The sequence below is a fragment of the Salmo salar genome, chromosome ssa17 (assembly GCF_905237065.1).
Source record: "Salmo salar chromosome ssa17, Ssal_v3.1, whole genome shotgun sequence".
NCBI lineage: Eukaryota > Metazoa > Chordata > Actinopteri > Salmoniformes > Salmonidae > Salmo > Salmo salar.
The window spans coordinates 72,710,515-72,735,682 of record NC_059458.1 but is presented as its reverse complement, the minus strand read 5'-3'; the positions used below and the strand labels follow the sequence as shown (position 1 = coordinate 72,735,682).

The window sequence follows — 25,168 nt, the reverse complement described above, 5'->3', positions numbered from 1 at the left end:
AGATGTTTTTGTCATCATGACCAGTCCTCTTTGCGGTCAAGCAAACAAGGCAAGGGCAAGGGAAATCCAGCCAGCCAGAAAAGTAACCCCTGCCTCAATCCCTCTCTCTCCCATCCTCCCTCCCTCCCATCCTCCATAGCCTTGACCTCTAAACTGTTAAATGCCCCATCAAGCTTTATTTCTCAGGTCTGCAGGTTACACAGTATCCACTCCCACTGGCTGTATAACGGATGGCCTGGACACCGTGGATGGTACAGGATACACAGTATCCACTCCCACTGGCTGTATAACGGATGGCCTGGACACCGTGGATGGTACAGGATACACAGTATCCACTCCCACTGGCTGTATAACGGATGGCCTGGACACCGTGGATGGTACAGGATACACAGTATCCACTCCCACTGGCTGTATAACGGATGGCCTGGACACCGTGGATGGTACAGGATACACAGTATCCACTCCCACTGGCTGTATAACGGATTGCCTGGACACCGTGGACGGTACAGGATACACAGTATCCACTCCCACTGGCTGTATAACGGATTGCCTGGACACCGTGGACGGTACAGGATACACAGTATCCACTCCCACTGGCTGTATAACGGATGGCCTGGACACCGTGGACGGTACAGGATACACAGTATCCACTCCCACTGGCTGTATAACGGATTGCCTGGACACCATGGATGGTACAGGATACACAGTATCCACTCCCACTGGCTGTATAACGGATTGCCTGGACACCATGGATGGTAAACAGATTATTTATGCCAACGCCAATCAGCCAACAGCACTGGGGCTAGTGGGAAGGGAAATTACCCAGACAGCCTGTACCTCTGACCCTCCTCCCAACCTGCTATTTTTGGGTGACCCACTTTGCTAATGCTATACTAAAAAAAGCAGAATGTTAAATCTGGAACAAACTATTCATCAGTCCATTAAGTGACAAATTAAAGAGCTATTTATTCGAGGAGCGGATATTTTTCATCAAGAGTTGCCGGGAGGAAGGTGTGTGTGTACACGTGAACGTGGATGTCTGTTCTTGAGTTCATGCAGGGGTGTGTGTGTGGGTGTGTGTGTGTGTGTGTGTGTGCGTGCGTGCGTGCGTGCGTGCGTGCGTGCGTGTGTGGGGGGCATTGGTGTGTGGGGGGTTTGTGTGTGTGTGTGTGTTATACATCTGACAAGGCATTGACACATACTGTAAGGATCCCCCCCCCCCATGTATTTCTCCTCACACAGTGATAGCATGTTGGTTTTCAAAATGACAATAATATATTCATGTATTCTGAAAGCTCTGGGAGGGCTGAACAAATGCCTGACAACTAGGTTTTATCAAAGAGGAAAAAAGCCTGGATTCTGACATTGACACACACACGTATATAAACACACACACACATATATAAACACACACACTATTGATCAAGAAACTGGAGCATGTACCACTTTCATCTCCCTTGTGTTCTCTACCTGGAGAAGACTGCAGGCAAAAGATGTCTGCCGGCCACAGCCTTCTCCATGTGTTGATATTTAGTCAGGGAGGAAGGGAACCTGACTAGAACTTTACAGACTAGTCTGAGGAGAGTTGTCTTTTATTATAGGAAAACTTCACCAAAAACTATATTTTAGTTTTAGCAAAATGCATTCTACGGGGTTGATTTCTGTATTTTGAAAGTTACATATCTTGAAAACTTGAGTGCTGACAAGCAAAACATTTGGGACTATGTCAACAATGGACTAATGAAACAAATACCAAAATATTGTTTTTGGGGTGGAGTTGTCCTTTATGTATTTCCTTGTTTTATGACAAGGCTGTTGGTAGGAGAGCATTCAAGTAGCTACAAGCAATTGGACTGGACTCTCCCGGCCAAATTGACCAAATGGCTACTCGAATAGAATAGGTATACTTTTTGCGTTTACATTTTAGTCAGTTAGCAGATGCTCTTATCCAGAGCAACTAGAGTTAAGTGCCTTGCTCAAGGTCACATTGACAGAGTTTTCACCTAGTGAGCTCGTGGATTCGGTCCAGCAACCTTTCGGTTACTGACCCAACACTCTTAACTGCTAGGCTACCTGCTCATGAGTAGGAACTGTGTGTTTTTGTCCAAATACTGGACAGTATTTCAATATGGTCTCTGGGACAAGGATCTCCACCGAGCCCCTTAAAAATGTAAAGTAATGTAGTGCAGACAGGCAGACGGGTTTCATTACATCTCATATAGACAGTCCATCAATGCAATACATCACCATGACGCCGCCAAGCATCGGTCATATCTCTGTGATGCACTCTTCATGGGGTTTCCCCCCATCGGTGAACATCACCTGTGTCATGATGGATATTTATGCATCCTCTACATGTGTTCTCATAAACACAAGCTCTGGGGAGTCAATAGCATGTCTGTCGATAGAAGCTCGTCTTGAAATATTGATGGCCAGATGAGTGAATGAAGAACAGTACGGCGTATAGAGTATGTTGTGTGTGATGTTGGCATGACAACACATGGATGCTCTATGTGGAGGGTATTTCAAGAAAGACATTCACTGATGCCACAGACATACTCACGTGTTCAGAATGCCCATTCCTCAGTCTCTGTAATGTGTCAAACTGCACATTGGTACTTGTTAAGGTGTTTGAACCACTCCTTTCCTATATACACCATTCCTGTGAATGACAACCAAATAGTTTCCCCATTGGGCAGGCCACGAACTATGTCTATTTTTACCTGCTGTTGTCGTGTTTGTCTCCACTATTGATGTCATTGCCCCAGCATCAGGATGACCTGGGTCTTGTAGTTGTGTAATCCCTGACCTCTGGCCTCTAATGGGCCAGTGTTTCTTCTCCGACTAATTTCCTACACATGGTAGGGCACACGTGTAGGCCTGCAGTTTACAATTCGTCTCTATTGGACAGCTGCTTTGAGTATTATTATTGCGGGGCCCTGCGAAGCTCTATGGACAGACAGTATTGTGCCTGGCAAGGATCCAAATGTCAGTTTCTCATTCCCCCCATGTCGACTTTATGAGAGAAAGTAATAATGAATTATTCAAATTAGACCGTCTGGAAATGTTTGATAGGCTATTTTTAGACCCGGTATCTGGCTGGTTGCCAAAAGCTATGGGGTTTTAGATGGGTTCCCCGAGCGCATCTGCTGTCATGTCACAGCGAGATGCATAAAGAGAACGGAAGCCAGGGTAAGTGTGAGAGGGAGACAGTGACGTAGAGTGGGAGAGAAAAAGAGCGAGGGAGAGAATAGCAAATGTCTCTCATAGAGGAAGGGTTTTCTCTACCTCTAATCATCTTCAGTTGAGGTTGATTCCGTCTTTTCTATTTTTACCCCAATGGATACTGTCTCTTAGTCTGTCAGCACAGAAATCTCTTCTCCGCTGCGTTTGTGTTTGGGGAAAAGAGGGGGAAACCCTTTTCCTTTCTCTGCCATGAACACATCCATTCACCCCCCCCATTCTCTCTCTTTGTCTCTCAACAACATGACTTTACCATGCCAAGTTGTCAGAAAAAGTTGCTGTTACCATGGCGCCATGCACTTGATCAAGAGAGAAGAGCAGGCAGGGTGTGTGACAATGGCTTTGTGTGGGACTTCATTGTTACATTGGGGACAATTCACTCCTGTTTCCTCCGGAGGATATTCCCTGGGAATACTGTTTCATTAGCTTCACCTTATCATGAACGCCAGACTCTTCAAGGTCTCTGAAGAATTCAGCTGAGATGAAAATCTATTATTTGGCAGGTTAATTACATATGTGTTATGTCGTTTGTAAATGAACAGATCCGGAAACTGTGGTACATGATGTAGGTTTTAACTACTGTTTATTTCTGGAACAGGCACAGGAAACTTGAGCCGACAAGACGAGCGAATATGGTTGACATTATTAATTTATCTTATTCAATATTAGTATGTATGGTGGTGCACTAGTGCTACCAATCATCACTCTCTTATTCAGTATTAGTATGTATGGTGGTGCACTAGTGCTACCAATTATCCCTCTCTTGACTTGTTATCCTGTCTTAACACATTCAGCTGAAACCATACAGTCTACATGACACCACCAGCATACTCCATGTTCCATATGGCATGTTTGATGAGGGGGTCTGTGTGCGACAGTAATCATTTTAGGAGATGCACAGTGCCCCCCTGGGTTGGAAAGCAGGAGATAAACAGTGCCCCCTGGGTTGGAAAGCAGGAGATAAACAGTGCACCCCTGGGTTGGAAAGCAGGAGATAAACAGTGCCCCCCTGGGTTGGAAAGCAGGAGATAAACAGTGCCCCCCTGGGTTGGAAAGCAGGAGATAAACAGTGCACCCCTGGGTTGGAAAGCAGGAGATAAACAGTGCACCCCTGGGTTGGAAAGCAGGAGATAAACAGTGCCCCCCTGGGTTGGAAAGCAGGAGATAAACAGTGCCCCCCTGGGTTGGAAAGCAGGAGATAAACAGTGCCCCCCTGGGTTGGAAAGCAGGAGATAAACAGTGCCCCCTGGGTTGGAAAGCAGGAGATAAACAGTGCCCCCTGGGTTGGAAAGCAGGAGATAAACAGTGCCCCCCTGGGTTGGAAAGCAGGAGATAAACAGTGCCCCCCTGGGTTGGAAAGCAGGAGATAAACAGTGCCCCCTGGGTTAGAAAGCAGGAGATGCACAGTGCCCCCTGGGTTGGAAAGCAGGAGATAAACAGTGCCCCCTGGGTTGGAAAGCAGGAGATGCACAGTGCCCCCCTGGGTTGGAAAGCAGGAGATAAACAGTGCCCCCCTGGGTTGGAAAGCAGGAGATGCACAGTGCCCCCCTGGGTTGGAAAGCAGGAGATAAACAGTGCCCCCTGGGTTAGAAAGCAGGAGATGCACAGTGCCCCCCTGGGTTGGAAAGCAGGAGATAAACAGTGCCCCCCTGGGTTGGAAAGCAGGAGATAAACAGTGCCCCCTGGGTTAGAAAGCAGGAGATGCACAGTGCCCCCCTGGGTTGGAAAGCAGGAGATAAACAGTGCCCCCTGGGTTAGAAAGCAGGAGATGCACAGTGCCCCCCTGGGTTGGAAAGCAGGAGATAAACAGTGCCCCCTGGGTTGGAAAGCAGGAGATGCACAGTGCCCCCCTGGGTTGGAAAGCAGGAGATAAACAGTGCCCCCTGGGTTAGAAAGCAGGAGATGCACAGTGCCCCCCTGGGTTGGAAAGGAGGAGATAAACAGTGCCCCCCTGGGTTGGAAAGCAGGAGATAAACAGTGCCCCCTGGGTTAGAAAGCAGGAGATGCACAGTGCCCCCCTGGGTTGGAAAGGAGGAGATAAACAGTGCCCCCCTGGGTTGGAAAGCAGGGTTTTTGAAAATATTCCATGTTAATGTCGGAAACCTCTGGGTTCCCCTTGGTGGGAGATGACATCACAAAGGCTCAGTGCTGGATGGGTCTTTTGGGCACTAGGCCAGGGCAGTATGGGGAGGCTCATAGGCAGGACTTGGACTCCCCATGGTTGGTAGAGCTACAGAGCTCTACGTCTGCATCCCAAGTGGCACCCTCACCCTATATAGTGCACTACTTTTGACTAGGGAATAGGATGCCATTTAAGATGCAACCTACATCTCCTACAGATGATGGGTGTCCAGAGGAGATAGGGCTAATGGGCCCTCTGATTGGTCTAATGTGTCGGGCTGTTGATGACACGGATAGCAGAGGAGTAGAAGCCTGATCGGGTTTTTCTTCTGATGGACTGACGCCAGGGTTTGCCCATCCACGTCTGTTGTTGTGCCAGCAGTCAAAGCAATGTGTGTGGAATTGGAGCCAAGATGGACATTCTGTTTCCAGGCTGAGATGGATCCGTCTGGTTTTTGCCCCCACTGGGATGACTGTGCTGTATAGTGCTTCATTGTAAGTGTAACAGAGGTTTGGTGAACCACACATTTTATTTATTTTTTATTTTATTTCACCTTTATTTAACCAGGTAGGCAAGTTGAGAACAAGTTCTCATTTACAATTGCAACCTGGCCAAGATAAAGCAAAGCAGTTCGACAACATACAACAACACAGAGTTACACATGGAGTAAAACAAACATACAGTCAATAATACAGTAGAAAAATAAGTCTATATACAATGTGAGCAAATGAGGTGAGATAAGGGAGGTAAAGGCAAAAAAGGCCATGGTGGCAAAGTAAATACAATATAGCAAGTAAAACACTGGAATGGTACATTTGTAGTAGAAGAAAGTGCAAAGTAGAAATAGAAATAATGGGGTGCAAAGGAGCCAAATCAATAAATACAGTAGGGGAAGAGGTAGTTGTTTGGGCTAAATTATAGATGGGATATGTACAGGTGCAGTGATCTGTGAGCTGCTCTGACAGCTGGTGCTTAAAGCTAGTGAGGGAGATAAGTGTTTCCAGTTTCAGAGATTTTTGTAGTTCGTTCCAGTCATTGGCAGCAGAGAACTGGAAGGAGAGACGGCCAAAGGACGAATTGGCTTTGGGGGTGACCAGAGAGATATACCTGCTGGAGCGCGTGCTACAGGTGGGTGCTGCTATGGTGACCAGTGAGCGGAGATAAGGGGGGACTTTACCTAGCAGGGTCTTGTAGATGACCTGGAGCCAGTGGGTTTGGCGATGATTATGAAGCGAGGGCCATCCAACGAGAGCGTACAAGTCGCAGTGGTGGGTAGTATATTTGGCTTTGGTGACAAAACGGATGGCACTGTGATAGACTGCATCCAGTTTGTTGAGTAGGGTATTGGGAGCTATTTTGTAAATGACATCGCCGAAGTCGAGGATCAGTAGGATGGTCAGTTTTACGAGGGTATGTTTGGCAGCATGAGTGAAGGATGCTTTGTTGCGAAATAGGAAGCCAATTCGAGATTTAACTTTGGATGGGAGATGTTGGATGTCAGTCTGGAAGGAGAGTTTACAGTCTAACCAGACACCTAGGTATTTGTAGTTGTCCACATATTCTAAGTCAGAACCATCCAGAGTAGTGATGCTGGACAGGTGGGCAGGTGCAGGCAGCGATCGGTTGAAGAGCATGCATTTAGTTTTACTTGTATTTAGGAGCAGTTGGAGGCCACGGAAGGAGTTGTATGGCATTGAAGCTCGTCTGGAGGGTTGTTAACACAGTGTCCAAAGAAGGGCCAGAAGTATACAGAATGGTGTCGTCTGCATAGAGGTGGATCAGAGACTCACCAGCAGCAAGAGCGACATCATTGATGTATACAGAGAAGAGAGTTGGCCCAAGAATTGAACCCTGTGGCACACCCATAGAGACTGCCAAAGGTCCGGACAACAGGCCCTCCGATTTGACACACTGAACTCTATCAGAGAAGTAGTTGGTGAACCAGGCGAGGCAATCATTTGAGAAACCAAGGCTATTGAGTCAGGTCAATGAATACGGCAGCACAGTATTGTTTCTTATCGATGGCGGTTACGACATCGTTTAGGACCTTGAGCGTGGCTGAGGTGCACCCATGACCAGCTCTGAAACCAGATTGCATAGCGGAGAAGGTGCGGTGGGACTCGAAATGGTCGGTAATCTGTTTGTTGACTTGGCTTTCGAAGACCTTGGAAAGGCAGGGTAGGATAGATATAGGTCTGTAACAGTTTGGGTCAAGAGTGTCCCCTCCTTTGAAGAGGGGGATGACAGCAGCTGCTTTCCAATCTTTGGGAATCTCAGACGACACGAAAGAGACGTTGAACTGGCTAGTAATAGGGGTTGCAACAATTTCGTCAGATTATTTTAAAAAGAAAGGGTCCAGATTGTCTAGCCTGGCTGATTGTAGGGGTCCAGATTTTGCAGCTCTTTCAGAACATCAGCTGAATGGATTTGGGAGAAGGAGAAATGAGGAAGGCTTGGGCGAGCAGCTGTGGGGGGTGCAGTGGGAGTAGCCAAGTGGAAAGCATGGCCAGCCATAGAAAAATGCTTACTGAAATTCTCAATTATAGTGGGTTTATCGGTGGTGACAGAGTTTCCTATCCTCAGTGCAGTTGGCAGTTGGGAGGAGGTGTTCTTATTCTCCATGGACTTTACAGTGTCCCAGAACTTTTTTGAGTTTGTGTTGCAGGAAGCAAATTTCTGCTTGAAAAAGCTAGCCTTGGCTTTTCTAACTGCCTGTGTACATTGGTTTCTAACTTCCCTGAAAAGTTGCATATCACGGGGGCTGTTCGATGCTAATGCAGCATGCCACAGGATGTTTTTGTGCTGGTTAAGGGCAGTCAGGTCTGGAGAGAACCAAGGGCTATATCTGTTCCTGGTTCTAAATTTCTTGAATGGGGCATGCTTATTTGACGATTGACCTTGCCGGATACCTGAAGACTCGTATTAGCTCCCCAAGCCTATGGCATTAGCTCAGAGGGTTAGCAAGCTTGTGGCTCACAGACCAGGGTTTGAATGCATTTGTTCTTGCAAACTCCCTATGGTAAAGTTATAGCTCAATTGTAAGTATGTTGTTGTGTCCAGTAGAAATTGCATCCAGGATGTCTATACAATACCAACAACATGTCCTACTCCTCGCTAGAGCTCTCATGGCATCCGTTACGGCTGCAGCTCAGTAGTATAACTATAGTGTCTGTTAGCTGGACTGGGAGTGTGTTCCAAATGGAACCCTGTTCACTATCCCTCCGCAAGGCAATCAAACAAGATAAGCGTCAGTATAGAGTCAAAGTAGAGTCGCAATTCAACGGCTCAGACACGAGAGGTATGTGGCAGGGTCTACAGTCACTTGACTACAAAAGAAAAACCAGCCCCATTGCGGACCATGATGTCTTGCTCCCAGACAAACTAAAAAACTTATTTGCTCGCTTTGAGGACAATACAGTGCCACTGACAAAACCTGCGGGCTCTCCTTCACTGCAGCCAACGTGAGTAAAACATTTAAACGTGTTAACCCTCGCAAGGCTGCAGGCCCAGACGGCATCCCCAGCCGCGTCCTCAAAGCATGCGCAGACCAGCTGGCTGTTGTGTTTATGGACATATTCAATCATTCCTTATCCCAGTCTGCTGTTCCCACATGCTTCAAGAGGGCCACCATTGTTCCTGTTCCCAAGAAAGCTAAGGTAACTGAGCTAAATGACTACCGCCCCGTAGCACTCATGTCCGTCATCATGAAGTGCTTTGAGAGAATAGTCAAGGACCATATCACCTCCACCCTACCTGACACCCTATACCCACTCCAATTTGCTTACCGCCCCAATAGGTCCACAGATGACGCAATCACAATCACACTGCACACTGCCCTAACCCATCTGGACAAGAGGAATACCTATGTAAGAATGCTGTTTATCGATCACAGCTCAGCATTTAACACCATAGTACCCTCCAAACTCGTCATTAAGCTTGAGACCCTGGGTCTTGACCCCTCCCTGTGCAACTGGTTCCTGGACTTCCTGACGGGCCGCCTCCCTGTGCAACTGGTTCCTGGACTTCCTGACGGGCCGCCTCCCTGTGCAACTGGTTCCTGGACTTCCTGACAGGCCGCCCCCAACAATTTACATTTTACATTTTAATCATTTAGCAGACGCTCTTATCCAGAGCGACTTACAGTAGAGTGCATACATTGTATTACATCTCTACCCCGCTGATCCTCAGCACTGGGGCCCCATAAGGGTGCGTTCTTAGCCCTCTCCTGTACTCCCTGTTTACCCATGACTGCGTGGCCATGCACGCCTCCAACTCAGTCATCAAGTTTGCAGACGACACTACAGTGGTAGGCTTGATTACCAACAACGACGAGACGGCCTACAGGGAGGAGGTGAGGGCCCTCGGAGGGTGGTGTCAGGAAAATAACCTCACACTCAATGTCAACAAAACAAAGGAGATGATCGTGGACTTCAGGAAACAGCAGAGGGAGCAGCCCCCTAAAAACATTGACGGGACAGTAGTGGAGAAGGTGGGAAGTTTTAAGTTCCTCGGCGTACACATCACGGACAAACTGAAATGGTCCACCCACACAGACAGCGTGGCTGAAGAAATTTGGCTTGTCACCAAAAACACTCACAAACTTTTACAGATGCACAATCGAGAGCATCCTGTCGGGCTGTATCACCGCCTGGTACGGCAACTGCTCCGCCCACAACCGCAAGGCTCTCCAGAGGGTAGTGAGGTCTGCACAACGCATCACCGGGGGAAAACTACCTGCCCTCCAGGACACCTACACCACCCGATGTCACAGGAAGGCCAAAAAGATCATCAAGGACAACAACCACCCGAGCCACTGCCTGTTCACCCCGCTATCATCCAGAAGGCGAGGTCAGTACAGGTGCATCAAAGCGAGGACCAAGAGACTGAAAAACAGCTTTTATCTCAAGGCCATCAGACTGTTAAACAGCCATCATTAACATTGAGGGGCTGCTGCCAACATACTGACTCAACTCTAGCCACTTTAATAATGGAAAAATTGATGTAATAAATGTATCACTAGCCACTTTAAACAATGCCACTTAATATAATGTTTACATCCCTACATTACACATCTCATATGTATATACAGTACTCTATACCATCTACTGCATCTTGCCTATGCCGTTCGGCCATCACTCATCCATATATATTTGTATGTACATATTCTTATTAATTCCTTTACACTGTGTGCATAAGGTAGTTGTTGTGAAATTGTTAGATTACTTGTTAGATATTACTGCATGGTCGGAACTAGAAGCACAAGCATTTTGCTACACTTGCATTAACATCTGCTAACCATGTGTATGTGACAAATAAAATAAAATTTGATTTGATTTGAGTATGTAGTGCACTACTTTTAACCAGGATCCATAGGGCAGGTAGGGTCTCCCATAGGGCTCTATGTATGGAATAGGGTGCTATTTGGGATGCAGCTTGGCTCTCGTCTCAGCTCTCTAGTCAAAGGGGTTAACCTAATCTGTGGGGCAGTGGTCTAATGGAACTGTGTTGTATGGCCCCTTTCCTCAAGTCTCTGCTGTGATCTGAGAACATGCGTAGGTCCAAGAGGCGACGGACGCGACAGATCCACACAGGCAAAGTGCAGTGATTAATCTTATCAAGAGGGCCCGTCTTGCCCCGTCTTCTCTGCCAGGGCATGTGATTGCTTCCCGTCAAATGTTTGGGTTGGCTGATGGAGCCCTCTGACTGGATCAGGCCACTACGGAGGCCTTAAGAGGGATGGAACTTGTTTCAGTGCGGGGAGCATTGGGCCAAACACTCAGCCAGGAGGGACGTCAAACCTCCACGCACCACAAAGTAGGATTTATATGGTGGTGTGCTTTCCACATGCTAATGCTCCCTAAACTCATTAGGCATACCAACTGTGTTTAGAGTGTTTAAATCAGATGGAATGGAAGCAGCGTCTCTTTTTTTGCATTTTGATGCCTGTCATACATAACGTGTGTGTGTGTATGTGAGAGAGGATGGGTGTATGCGTGCGTGTGTCTGTGTGTGTGTGTGAGAGAGAGAGGATGTGTGTGTGCGTGCGTGTGTCCCTGTGTGTGTGTGTGAGAGAGAGGATGTGTGTATGCTTGCGTGTGTGTGTGTGTGTGTGTGAGAGAGAGAGGATGTGTGTATGCGTGCATGTGTGTGTGTGTGTGAGAGAGAGAGAGAGAGAGAGAGAGAGAGAGAGAGAGAGAGAGACAGAGAGAGAGAGACAGAGACAGAGACAGAGGATGTGTGTATGCGTGTGTGTCTCTGTGTGTGTGAGAGAGAGAGAGGATGTGTGTATGCTTGCGTGAGTGTTTGTGTATGCAAGAGAGTGTATGTGTGCATTATGTCTGCCTTCCCATGTGTGTGTTCTGTGTGTCTACGGCAGCCCCTCTGTTATGACATGATTCAGTTGTTATATGACATGATTAGTGTGTGTTCTGTGTGTCTACGGCAGCCCCTCTGTTATGACATGATTCAGTTGTTATATGACATGATTAGTGTGTGTTCTGTGTGTCTACGGCAGCCCCTCTGTTATGACATGATTCAGTTGTTATATGGCATGATTAGTGTGTGTTCTGTGTGTCTACGGCAGCCCCTCTGTTATGACATGATTCAGTTGTTATATGACATGATTAGTGTGTGTTCTGTGTTGATGGCAGCCCCTCTGTTATGACATGATTCAGTTGTTATATGACATGATTATGTGTGTGTTCTGTGTGTCTACGGCAGCCCCTCTGTTACATGACATGATTCAGTTGTTATATGACATGATTTCTGTGTCGATGGCAGCCTCTGTTACATGACATGATTCAGTTGTTATATGACATGATTAGTGTGTGTTCTGTGTTGACGGCAGCCCCTCTGTTATGACATGATTCAGTTGTTATATGACATGATTCAGTTGTTATATGACATGATTCAGTTGATATATGACATGATTCAGTTGTTATATGACATGATTCAGTTGATATATGACATGATTCAGTTGATATATGACATGATTCATGTGTGTGTTCTGTGTGTCTACGGCAGCCCCTCTCTATTACATGACATGATTCAGTTGTTACATGACATGATTCAGTTGTTACATGACATGATTCAGTTGTTATATGACATGATTCATGTGTGTGTGTTCTGTGTGTCTACGGCAGCCCCTCTCTGTTACATGACATGATTCAGTTGTTATATGACGTGTTTTAGTTGTTACATGACATGATTCAGTTGTTATATGACATGATTCAGTTGTTACGTGACATGATTCAGTTGTTACATGACATGATTCAGTTATTACATGACATGATTCAGTTGTTACATGACATGATTCAGTTGTTACATGACATGATTCAGTTGTTACATGACATGATTCAGTTGTTTATATGACATGATTCAGTTGTTACATGACATGATTCAGTTGTTACATGACATGATTCAGTTGTTACATGACATGATTCAGTTGATATATGACATGATTCAGTTGTTACATGACATGATTCAGTTGTTTATATGACATGATTCAGTTGTTACAGGTCATAGGTAAAGTCCCCCCTTATCTCTGCTCACTGGTCACCATAGCAGCACCCACCTGTAGCACGCGCTCCAGCAGGTATATCTCTCTGGTCACCCCCAAAGCCAATTCGTCCTTTGGCCGTCTCTCCTTACAGTTCTCTGCCGCCAATGACGGGAACGAACTACAAAAATCTCTGAAACTGGAAACACTTATCTCCCTCACTAGCTTTAAGCACCAGCTGTCAGAGCAGCTCACAGATCACTGCACCTGTACATAGCCCATCTATAATTTAGCCCAAACAACTACCTCTTCCCCTACTGTATTTATTTATTTTATTTATTTTGCTCCTTTGCACCCCATTATTTATTTCTGCTTTGCACTTTCCTCTACTACAAATGTACCATTCCAGTGTTTTACTTGCTATATTGTATTTACTTTGCCTCCATGGCCTTTTTTGCCTTTACCTCCCTTATCTCACCTCATTTGCTCACATTGTATATAGACTTATTTTTGTACTTTATTATTGACTGTATGTTTGTTTTACTCCATGTGTAACTCTATGTTGTTGTATGTGTCGAACTGCTTTGCTTTATCTTGGCCAGGTCGCAATTGTAAATGAGAACTTGTTCTCAACTTGCCTACCTGGTTAAATAAAGGTGAAATAAATAAAATAAATAAAAAAATCAGGGGGCAGACAGGTATGTATTAATCAACAGAAGCTGGGGAGACTATATAATATACCTCATCTCTGGGAATGATGTGTGTGTGTGCGTATTCGAGACAATTACATCACAGCGTGAAATGACAGTTGCCATTATTCTTCACAGCATCATGGGAAGGAAGGAAGCATCATGGGAAGGAAGGAAAGAAGAATCATGGGAAGGAAGGAAATAAGTATCATGGGAAGGAAGGAAGCATCATGGGAAGGAAGGAAAGAAGCATCATGGGAAGGAAGGAAAGAAGCATCATGGGAAGGAAGGAAAGAAGTATCATGGGAAGGAAGGAAAGAAGCATCATGGGAAGGAAGCATCATGGGAAGGAAGCATCATGTGAAGGAAGGAAAGAAGCATCATGGGAAGGAAGGAAAGAAGCATCATGGGAAGGAAGGAAAGAAGCATCATGGGAAGGAAGGAAAGAAGTATCATGGGAAGGAAGGAAAGAAGTATCATGGGAAGGAAGGAAAGAAGCATCATGGGAAGGAAGGAAATAAGCATCATGGGAAGGAAGGAAAGAAGTATCATGGGAATGAAGCATCATGGGAAGGAAGGAAGCATCATGGGAAGGAAGGAATGAAGCATCATGGGTAGGAAGGAAGGGAGCCTCATGGGTAGGAAGGAAGGAAGCATCATGGCCGCAGTCTTCTTGTTTTGTGTTCATGAGAATGGCAGGAGAAAGAGAAATAGTATGAGTTATAAAGACAAGATACATTAGATATTTATTAGTAAGGTTGTTACTTTAAAAGGAAGACATTCCCCATTTTGAGGACCAGTTTACACACTTAACCCAGCTGTTGTTGATACCGCCACACAGTTTTTCTGGTCAAAGTGGTGTTTTTGTGCCTAAGTTGCACAAGATTGTGGTTAGGGGGAAGTGCGTTATGAATCTGTCTTCAGTGTTCAATATTATGTTGAAGTAGATGCAGTAGAAAAAGGTGAAGGCTTTTGTGAAGCTCTGGAAAGTAAAGATGTTGTCTAGAACAGATGGCGTGGTGGCACATTGTAAATCACTAAACAACTGAGCTTCTGTCCATTGTATGGCTCCCGTGCCTGCCTCTTACTTCAAAATGGTAAATGTGCTTCACGATTTCATGTTCTGTTCTGTTGCGGCCTTGACTATTCACTTGGCTCGCTGTAGAGATCCATTATTAAATAGCTAGTACCTCGGTTCTGGAACAACGAATGCTTGTTAACTTTGCAAAGTAAATTCAGGGGTTTTCATTTATAGTTTCTCTCAGTTGCCTGATGCCTGCTGCCTTTTTAGAACTTGTCCTCCTGGTGACAAAAAAATACAGAAAGTTTATGAATAAAATAAAGTCACGTTCTGAAAAAGACATGCATAATACATGTGAAAGGCTGCATGCAACCAGTGACTGCAAGGATGAATGCACAGATAGACTTCATGAGTGCAGAATGACGTTCTGAGACTGCATGAGTCATAGGCTGCATTCCAAATGGGACACTATTCCCTAGATAGTGCTCTACCAGAAATGCATACAATTCAAAACAAGGGAGGGTGTGAAACCACTTCCTCTGAGCTCTAGGAGAGATGGAGGGAGAGCGATGGAGGGAGGAGAGGAGCAAATTGTACACCTCTCTGGACCCAGCTCCATTTGCACATACAAACACAAATGCATACGCCCGCGCACACAGTCTACACATCTGGGTCAAACAGACTGAAGTTTGTCTGCCAAGGAAATCAGTTTCTGAGTACAACAGGTCTGGCTGTTTTGAGCTCAAGTCAAAACCACGTGATGCAGTGGACATTTTGAAGTAAATTGTTTTGTGTAGCGACCATGCTGTTGACATTCATACATATAGTGGCTACTTTTAAAGGGCAAAGTTGAAAGCCTTCCACTGAAGAATACACTAATTCATTGAATGTTTCACGGTAGTCATAAAAACATGGATAGGGATGCATGCAAACCAGAAAGGTCACAATCTCTGCCACTGAGGCTGTACAACATAGTCCCAATGAAATCAATCCCCCTGTCATCTCCCACTTCCTCTGGCTTTGGTCAGTAAACTAGACCCAGGGTGTCACGTGTGCTCCCTCTCCAGCCTCTTGGTCACCAGGCTGCTCGTTATGGCGCACACCTGTCACCATCGTTACGCGCACCTGCGCGTCATCAGACTCACCTGGACTCCATCACTTCCCTGATTACCTGCCCTATATATGTCACTCCCTTTGGTTCCTTCCCCAGGCGCTATTGTTTCTGTTTCCTGTCTGTGTTCTGTTCGTGTTTCTTGTTTTGTATTATGGTCTGTTTATGTCATTAAAACACTCACTCCCTGAACTTGCTTTCCAACTCTCAGCGCATATCGTTATACAGGGGTTAATGAATAGTACCAATGAGGGCTATTTAGTCATCCCTGTCTCTGCTTGACTTTGCCGTGGGGGCACTGTGCAGACCCTGAGATATGTTTTGTGAGTGACAGAGAGATTTCAGCTAGTGAAGACTGAAACAGAGGTATAGGCAGTAGACAGAGAGACTGATTAAAGAACCTTCACTGTGTCTCACCAACAGCTGATGTTTAATTAAAAGGTGACTCATTCCTAGGAATATATATCCTTCTCTGTCTCTGTCACTGTCTCTCTCTCTCTCTGCATCGACATTTTGGTTAAAATCACACAATTGCTTTATTATTTAGGGGGTTTTCTGGACTAATATAAGGTTGACATTCACCACATGTAAAAAATAATGTTTTTTTGTTGTCTATTGTATTAGAAAATAATATACTCTTGTAATTATTGCCTTTAGCTACATTCAACTGAAATAGTTGTTATTGACTAACCTATAAGCTGAATTTGTCATGATTTCCGCCGATGTCGGTTCCTCTCCTTGTTCGGGCGGCGCTCGGCTATTTTCACCCGTGTTTTGTGGCAACTGTTATTGTTCGCACATTGGTATGTTTACTTTGTGCTATTTTCTCTAGTAAAGTGCGTTGCTCACTCATCTCTGCTCTCCTGCGCCTGACTTTATGCACCAGCTACACCCACCGCTTGGCAGAATTCCCCTGTGCCACTCTGCTCATCTAAAGCAATGTGTACAGACTAGTTTTCGAGAGACAATCTGAACTGACCTGAAGAGGTAGTCTGAGTCCACTACACAGAGAATGCGGGCTTGTGCTGTATAGAACGACATTTCTATACTGCTTTCTACTCAGTCATTGGGGCTGGATTGTAAATCTGTAATGTGGAGGACAAGGCTGCATTTCCATACTAATTGGTGTCTTATAACCCAAAGATCTGATGTGATTGGTCAAAAGACCAAATAGTGGAGAGGAAAAAAATCTGAATTGTGCTGCCCATTTAAACGCAGACAATGAGATCCATCAATCAAGTATTTGTTTTTGTATATGGCTTTTTAGAAATATATTTGTCACAATTTGTGACTCACATGCTGAACAAAAACCCAGCCTGATCCTTTATCTGTTTGAGCTATGTTTGAGCTCTTACCTACTCCATACAGTCATGCAAACCAAACATGGCATGACAAGGTGGAAAGGAGTGGCATGTTGGCAGAAACAGACTGGTACCCACTACCAGGCTACCAAATGGACTGGACAGATCTTTCCTGATCCACTCAAAAGGATGACACCTCATTCACTCCAACACACTTTATAACAGTGACTGAATGTTTTTTAAGACTTGAATACTGTAAGCCCTTCTGCATCAATGAACCTTCACCGATAGGTTTGAGGGAATGAGTGGGCCAGTCAGTGGGTTTAACTGCATTAAGACTGCCAGGCCACGTCCCAGTGAGCCACTGGCTGGGTTTATTGCTAGTACTAATAGATTGTTCTTTCTCTCTCTGGAGTATATTGTATTTGATGAAGGTGATGTTAATTAACGCTGCTATGGTCCTCCCTCCCTCCCTCCCTTTCTATTTCTCTCTCTCTCTTTCTTTCTCTATTTCTCTCTCTCTCATTCTTTCTCTCTTTCTCTATTTCTCTCTCTCTCATTCTTTCTCTCTTTCTCTCTTTCTTTCTCTCTCGCTTTCTTTCTCTCTCGCTCTCTGTCTCTCTCTTTCTCTCTGTGTGATGGGTGAATAAATGAATTAGTAAATAGAAGGTTATCCAGATTGTATGGATTGTGCTTTATGAGCTGCAATGACACAACAGAGTTTGATATTCAAAAGTCTCTCTAATCTCCCCCCCCCCTCTCTAATCTCCCCCCCTCTCTCTAATCCCCCCCCTCTCTCTCTCCTTATCTCATCTCCTCTTCTCCAGTTTGTGGCCTTTGCCTCCTTGTTCTTCATCCTGGTCTCGATCACCACCTTCTGCCTGGAGACCCATGAGGCATTCAACACCATCACCATCATCAACAAGTCTGAGGCGGTGCTCAACGGCAGCCTGCCGGACCTGGGTCCTGATTACATTATCGAGACGGACCCGGCACTCACCTACGTGGAGGGTGTCTGCGTTCTTTGGTTCACCCTGGAGTTCATGGTGCGTGTCATCTTCAGCCCAGACAAGCTGGAGTTTGTTAAGAGCCTGCTCAACATCATCGACTTTGTGGCTATCCTGCCTTTCTACCTGGAGGTAGGCTTGAGCGGGCTGTCGTCTAAAGCAGCTAAGGACGTCTTGGGTTTCCTCAGAGTGGTAAGGTTTGTCAGGATCCTGCGTATCTTCAAGCTGACGCGACACTTTGTGGGGCTGCGGGTGCTGGGTCACACCTTGAAGGCTAGCACCAATGAGTTCCTCCTCCTCATCATCTTCCTCGCCCTAGGTGTGCTTATCTTCGCCACCGCAATCTACTACGCCGAGCGCATCGGCGCCAACCCCAACGACCCCACGGCTGGCGAACACACCATGTTCAAGAACATCCCAATCGGCTTCTGGTGGGCCGTGGTCACCATGACCACGCTGGGTTACGGTGACATGTACCCGCAGACGTGGTCGGGCATGCTGGTGGGCGCGCTGTGCGCCCTGGCGGGCGTGCTGACGATAGCCATGCCTGTGCCCGTCATCGTCAATAACTTTGGAATGTACTACTCGCTGGCCATGGCCAAGCAGAAGCTTCCCAAGAAGAGGAAGAGGCACATCCCCCAGGTCGCACTGGGGGGATCCCCAACCTGCCTCAAAGTAGACCTCAACACCCCCTGCAACAGCTCCCAGGGGGACCTCTGCAACATGCAGGGGAGCAGGGTGCTGGAGCGCAACCAATCAGGTGAGACCGCCAGCACACCACCATTGTATCTTAAGGTGGAATTTGTCAGTGGGCTTGGGGTTATTCATGTATAGACAGAAGGGGAGGGCAAGGGGAGAATCTCGTGGCATTTGGCAAGCACTCTTGATGTGGGAGTTTGTTTGATGTGTCCTGATTCGATCCCTTGACCTGCCTTTTCTTGCCCCCTCTTCCGCCCTACCACCCTTAACCCCTCCTCCTCCCCCTCCTCCTCTCTCCCTGCGGTCACCAGTGCTGTCAGGGGACGGCAGTGGAGGCAGTGATCTCACCATGTCCCCCAGCACAGAGGAGAGGGTCCCCATGCGCAGGTCCAGCTCCCCAGAGCAGGAGCGGAGGAGTGGGGGGACGTGCTTCCTGCTGGCTGCCAGTGACTACACCTGCCCTGCCGACGGTGGGGTCAGGAAGACAGGTACTGCACCACCCCTCTGGATCAGGATCTTTATGCATGTGCACCAGCACGCGTCATCATGGACGTGTCTATTTTCATGGCTTTTGTTTGGTTTTGAAAGGCATGGCAAATGTCAATGTCCATTATCCATTATTCATTGTTACATCATTATTGGGAATTCATAAATCATCATTCATTAATGGTGATTCATAACTAAATCATTTAGGCGTTTCTGTCATTGCTCATTCAAGGCTGTGGGGCTTAATAATTTGTGGTATTGGTCACTAAAATCCCGCCACCAAACCTAATCCACTAGTCTAGCTTGTGTGATAAGGGAGACCTACTGCTACATTCAGTTGACACTACTCACCCCTTGGGATATGGACAATGATCAGATGATCCACGAAAGTCTCCTTCCTGCATCTGCCCACATGTTGAATTCCTCCCAGGAAAGGGGAGGAAGACAGAGAGGCCTTCGTCTGCTAATGTAATCCAGCCTGAGGCTATAGGGGGATGTTGCAGTGGTGTAGCCTTTATTGTGTCTGTGGAAAGGTCATGTTGTGTGGCGACCCAGTCTTCCCACCACTGTGCCCTAAAGGTCATCAGGAAGGTAGTATCCATCTACAGCACCAGACAGAGCAGACAAAGTGCGCGACAAGCCTTCTATCTTTGAAAGGCATGCTAAATGCCGTCACTGAAATGTAGGCTAAAGAACACAACACAGAACAATACTAAACACTAGACAAATAGAAACAATAGAAATAGAATCAAGGTTGTTTATGAGGTCATGACCTGCTGTTTGTACAGGTGATGCCTGTGTTGAGTTAGAATGACCTGCTGTTTGTACAGGTGATGCCTGTGTTGAGTTAGAATGACCTGCTGTTTGTACAGGTGCTGCCTGTGTTGAGTTAGAATGACCTGCTGTTTGTACAGGTGCTGCCTGTGTTGAGTTAGAATGACCTGCTGTTTGTACAGGTGCTGCCTGTGTTGAGTTAGAATAACCTGCTGTTTGTACAGGTGCTGCCTGTGTTGAGTTAGAATGACCTGCTGTTTGTACAGGTGCTGCCTATGTTGAGTTAGAATGACCTGCTGTTTGTACAGGTGATGCCTGTGTTGAGTTAGAATGACCTGCTGTTTGTACAGGTGATGCCTGTGTTGAGTTAGAATGACCTGCTGTTTGTACAGGTGATGCCTGTGTTGAGTTAGAATGACCTGCTGTTTGTACAGGTGCTGCCTGTGTTGAGTTAGAATGACCTGCTGTTTGTACAGGTGATGCCTGTGTTGAGTTAGAATGACCTGCTGTTTGTACAGGTGATGCCTGTGTTGAGTTAGAATGACCTGCTGTTTGTACAGGTGCTGCCTGTGTTGAGTTAGAATGACCTGCTGTTTGTACAGGTGCTGCCTGTGTTGAGTTAGAATGACCTGCTGTTTGTACAGGTGATGCCTGTGTTGAGTTAGAATGACCTGCTGTTTGTACAGGTGCTGCCTGTGTTGAGTTAGAATGACCTGCTGTTTGTACAGGTGATGCCTGTGTTGAGTTAGAATGACCTGCTGTTTGTACAGGTGATGCCTGTGTTGAGTTAGAATGACCTGCTGTTTGTACAGGTGATGCCTGTGTTGAGTTAGAAGTCACTACCATACTGTATAGTGTCTTCAAAAGAACCATTTTGTTGGAATGAGAAATTACATTTTGGGTCTAATGAACGTTTAGGACTAAATCGTACTTCACTATCTTAATTCCCAAGCTTTATCTCTGTCATCTTGAGCAGTTAATGCTGTGTTAATCTATTCTACACTGTAATATGGAACTCCGTTATGCTTTTGCTAATTGCCTCTTATCAGAAGTGAACTGTCTCTCCAGAAGGCAATCTAAATCTCATGCTTACACTGGGTCTGCTGTATGGCCTGGCAATCAACCCACTCCTCTGTGTGTAATTGTAGAAGGACATGGTTATAACTGCCATTTGGGGTTAATGTTAATTATAGCATTATTACTATAGGATACTTTTAACTGTTGCAGGAGTCTTTTCTTATTATGATTCATTCTATGGTTCAAATGGTTATGGTTGATTCATTGATTTGATATTGACTTAGAGCAGCTCTGATGTCTGCACAGTTAGTGCTCCTGTTTAACTCAACCATCCATTACATGGAGACACACACAAAGCCAGTCAGTAAATCTCTCTGGGGTACCAACTCATAAACCTCACAGCCCCCCACATGTTGACCGGGACAGTGCTGTGCCATGCTCAGCCCACCTGGGTCTTGAGGCAATCTGCCAGGCATGAGACAACCCTGGGCCTCTCACCACCTGGACCCATGCCCACCACAGGGCGACTCTGCATCACCATGGGCCACGGAACAGTTGGGTGCCACGAGGCGAGCGTCCAGCTGTGCCCTCGTCTCAGCCTCCACAGCCGGCGGTGGCGGTCGCAGCAGTGCAGCGGTTAATGCATAAAACATGAGGTCCTTTCTAGTCCCCAGCACTACCTGTCGGCACAAGCTGAAGCTGCCCTTTGTTCTGCCAGCTCGGCTGGTTCTGAAGCGGCCTCATTTGCGCGCCGCCCCTTTTGAGTAAACGCTGAAACAAACGGATCCATCTGCAGTATGGTAATGATGCTGCAATCCCATTAGCTTGTCTTTCTTCCTCTCTCTCTGTCTTTGTGCCAGCTGATTGGCCAGCTCTGTTAATGGTCTGGCTGGTTTGCCGTTTGTTTGTTTCTCACTGGCGTCTGGACATTTAAAAAGGACTGCTGATATAAATGAATGTACATTTAGTTGGTGTGCACCACCTGCTGATCAGGCCATTTAAGGATAGTGTGATATTTCCCTGATTACTGTCTGTCGTTACAGTCATTATTACAGGCTCGTCAGCGCCGTTCTCTTTCCCATTATCATCACCGTCATTTCCACAATCATCATACTCCTCATCATCTTGCTTTACATTTAAACACAGTTATTTTACATTTAAACACAGTTATTTTACATTTAAACACAGTTATTTTACATTTAAACATAGTTATTTTACATTTAAACATAGTTATTTTACATTTAAACACCGTTATTTTACATTTAAACACCGTTATTTTACATTTAAACATAGTTATTTTACATTTAAACACAGTTATTTTACATTTAAACACAGTTATTTTACATTTGCACGCCCTGTGTTTTTGATGCTGGCTTTATTTCAGAGACTTTGTAAACATCAGCACAAATGCTAGAGCTCCTGAATGAAAAGCAGTTTTTAGCCAATATATATATATATATATATATATATATATATATATATATATATATATATATATATATATATATAAAAAACACTTTAATTAGCGATTGAAATATGAACACTTCTGTATGAGATTATTGCTTGAATAAATTGTGTGTGACAAAACGTAGTAATGATGCCATTATATGAGACATTCATATTGGCATAACTTCAAAAGCAGTAATTAAAGCAAAGTTCTGTCAACATATTCAATTAAATGGACATTTGCCGTCTAACCTGTGTCATGAGAAACTACATATGTGCATGAATCACCATATGTATGTACTGCTGTCTGTCTCACTCCTGTCTCCTGTCTTGTTTCATTCACGTGGCTGGCTTGGACTTGGAATACACGCGTGCCTGTGTGTGTTCATGTCCCGTTCCTGTGCCCTCGCCCGTTCTTCCGAAGGCTGTGAGAAGTCCCCAAGCTTAAGCAACATAGCGGGCTTGGCTGGTAACGCCCTGATGCTGTCTCCAGTGACCTCACCCTACGGTTCACCGTGCCCGCTGAGGCGCTCCCGCTCCCCAATACCATCCGTCCTGTGAGGCCCGGCCCAGAGCGAGGCTTGCCTTCCATCTGAGCACCACCCACCCACCCCTCCCCTCCCCCACCCCAAAACACCCGACAGAAGCCAGCTTCATAGGCGTTAGCTCTCTGTAGCATCCTGGAATCATATAATATACTTTAGAGACTAACCTTAGTGGTTTCGACCACAGACTAACCCTGCTCTTCTCCTCTTCCATACAAACGTTGCTTTGAACGGTAGATGTGGTGACCACCCCTGAAGTAGCTTAGCTGTGCATCACTTTGAATTCCCATTACTTCAGTTTTGTTGTACTTTAATAATGGCAATAAAAGGACTCTTGAATGGTGGCTCTAAAAGTAGCAGCCACAACATTTAGTAAATACGTATTCATAATCAGGGAGATTTACATGTTGCTATATTTAGATACTTAGAATATACGTGCTTCCATAAAAAATAAAAAATAAATCACTTTATTTTGTGGGGGGGTTGGGAGAACTTGTCATGGAGTATGTCTTGATTCACAACGCTCTCACCTGCCACCCTCTCACTCTCACCTGCCACCCTGTCCCTCTAACCTGCCACCCTCTCGCTCTCACCTGCCACCCTCTCACTCTCACCTGCCACGCTGTCCCTCTAACCTGCCACCCTGTCCCTCTCACCTGCCACCCTGTCCCTCTAACCTGCCACCCTCTCGCTCTCACCTGCCACCCTCTCACTCTCACCTGCCACCCTGTCCCTCTAACCTGCCACCCTGCCACCCTGTCCCTCTAACCTGCCACCCTGTCCCTCTAACCTGCCACCCTCACGCTCTCACCTGCCACCCTGTCCCTCTAACCTGCCACCCTGTCCCTATGACCTGCCACCCTCACGCTCTCACCTGCCACCCTGTCCCTCTAACCTGCCACCCTGTCCCTCTAAACTGCCACCCTCTCACTCTCACCTTCCACCCTGTCCCTCTAACCTGCCACACTGTCCCTCTAACCTGCCACCCCGTCCCTCTAACCTGCCACCCTCACGCTCTCACCTGCCACCCTGTCCCTCTAAACTGCCACCCTGTCCCTCTAACCTGCCACCCTGTCCCTCTAACCTGCCACCCTGTCCCTCTAACCTGCCACCCTCACGCTCTCACCTGCCACCCTGTCCCTCTAACCTGCCACCCTCTCACTCTCACCTGCCACCCTGTCCCTCTAACCTGCCACCCTGTCCCTCTAACCTGCCACCCTGTCCCTCTAACCTGCCACCCTCACGCTCTCACCTGCCACACTGTCCCTCTAACCTGCCACCCTGTCCCTCTAACCTGCCACCCTGTCCCTCTAACCTGCCACCCTGTCCCTCTAACCTGCCACCCTGTCCCTCTAACCTGCCACCCTCTCGCTCTCACCTGCCACCCTGTCCCTCTAACCTGCCACCCTGTCCCTCTAACCTGCCACCCTCACGCTCTCACCTGCCACCCTGTCCCTCTAACCTGCCACCCTGTCCCTCTAAACTGCCACCCTCTCACTCTCACCTGCCACCCTGTCCCTCTAACCTGCCACCCTGTCCCTCTAACCTGCCACCCTGTCCCTCTAACCTGCCACCCTCTCACTCTCACCTGCCACCCTCACGCTCTCACCTGCCACCCTGTCCCTCTAACCTGCCACCCTGTCCCTCTAACCTGCCACCCTCACGCTCTCACCTGCCACCCTGTCCCTCTAACCTGCCACTGTCCCTCTAACCTGCCACCCTGTCTCTAACCTGCCACCCTTGTCCCTCTAACTGCCACCCGCCTTAACCTGCCACCCTCTCACTCTCACCTGCCACCCTGTCCCTCTAACCTGCCACCCTGTCCCTCTAACCTGCCACGCTGTCCCTCTAACCTGCCACCCTGTCCCTCTATCCTGCCACCCTGTCCCTCTAACCTGCCACCCTGTCCCTCTAACCTGCCACGCTGTCCCTCTAACCTGCCACCCTCACGCTCTCACCTGCCACCCTGTCCCTCTAACCTGCCACCCTGTCCCTCTAACCTGCCACCCTCTCACTCTCACCTGCCACCCTGTCCCTCTAACCTGCCACGCTGTCCCTCTAACCTGCCACGCTGTCCCTCTAACCTGCCACCCTGTCCCTCTAACCTGCCACCCTGTCCCTCTAACCTGCCACCCTCACGCTCTCACCTGCCACCCTGTCCCTCTAACCTGCCACGCTGTCCCTCTAACCTGCCACCCTGTCCCTCTAA

At 46.8% G+C, this 25,168-nt stretch overlaps 1 protein-coding gene across 3 annotated transcripts in view; it reads left to right on the top strand.

Annotated features, from left to right (window-relative positions):
• The window catches only part of LOC106586287 (potassium voltage-gated channel subfamily C member 2), a 97,048-nt gene that overhangs the window by 67,456 nt on the left and 4,424 nt on the right, over positions 1-25,168 (top strand). For 2 of the 3 annotated variants that reach the window (XM_045700089.1, XM_045700088.1), the window contains exons 2-3: positions 17,813-18,752; positions 19,003-19,179. In XM_045700089.1, coding sequence (XP_045556045.1) covers positions 17,813-18,752; positions 19,003-19,179 — 1,117 coding nt within the window. Of the gene's footprint in view, positions 1-17,812; positions 18,753-19,002; positions 19,180-22,838; positions 23,655-25,168 lie in introns of those variants that run through there. The other variant, XM_045700087.1, reaches the window with a different exon arrangement.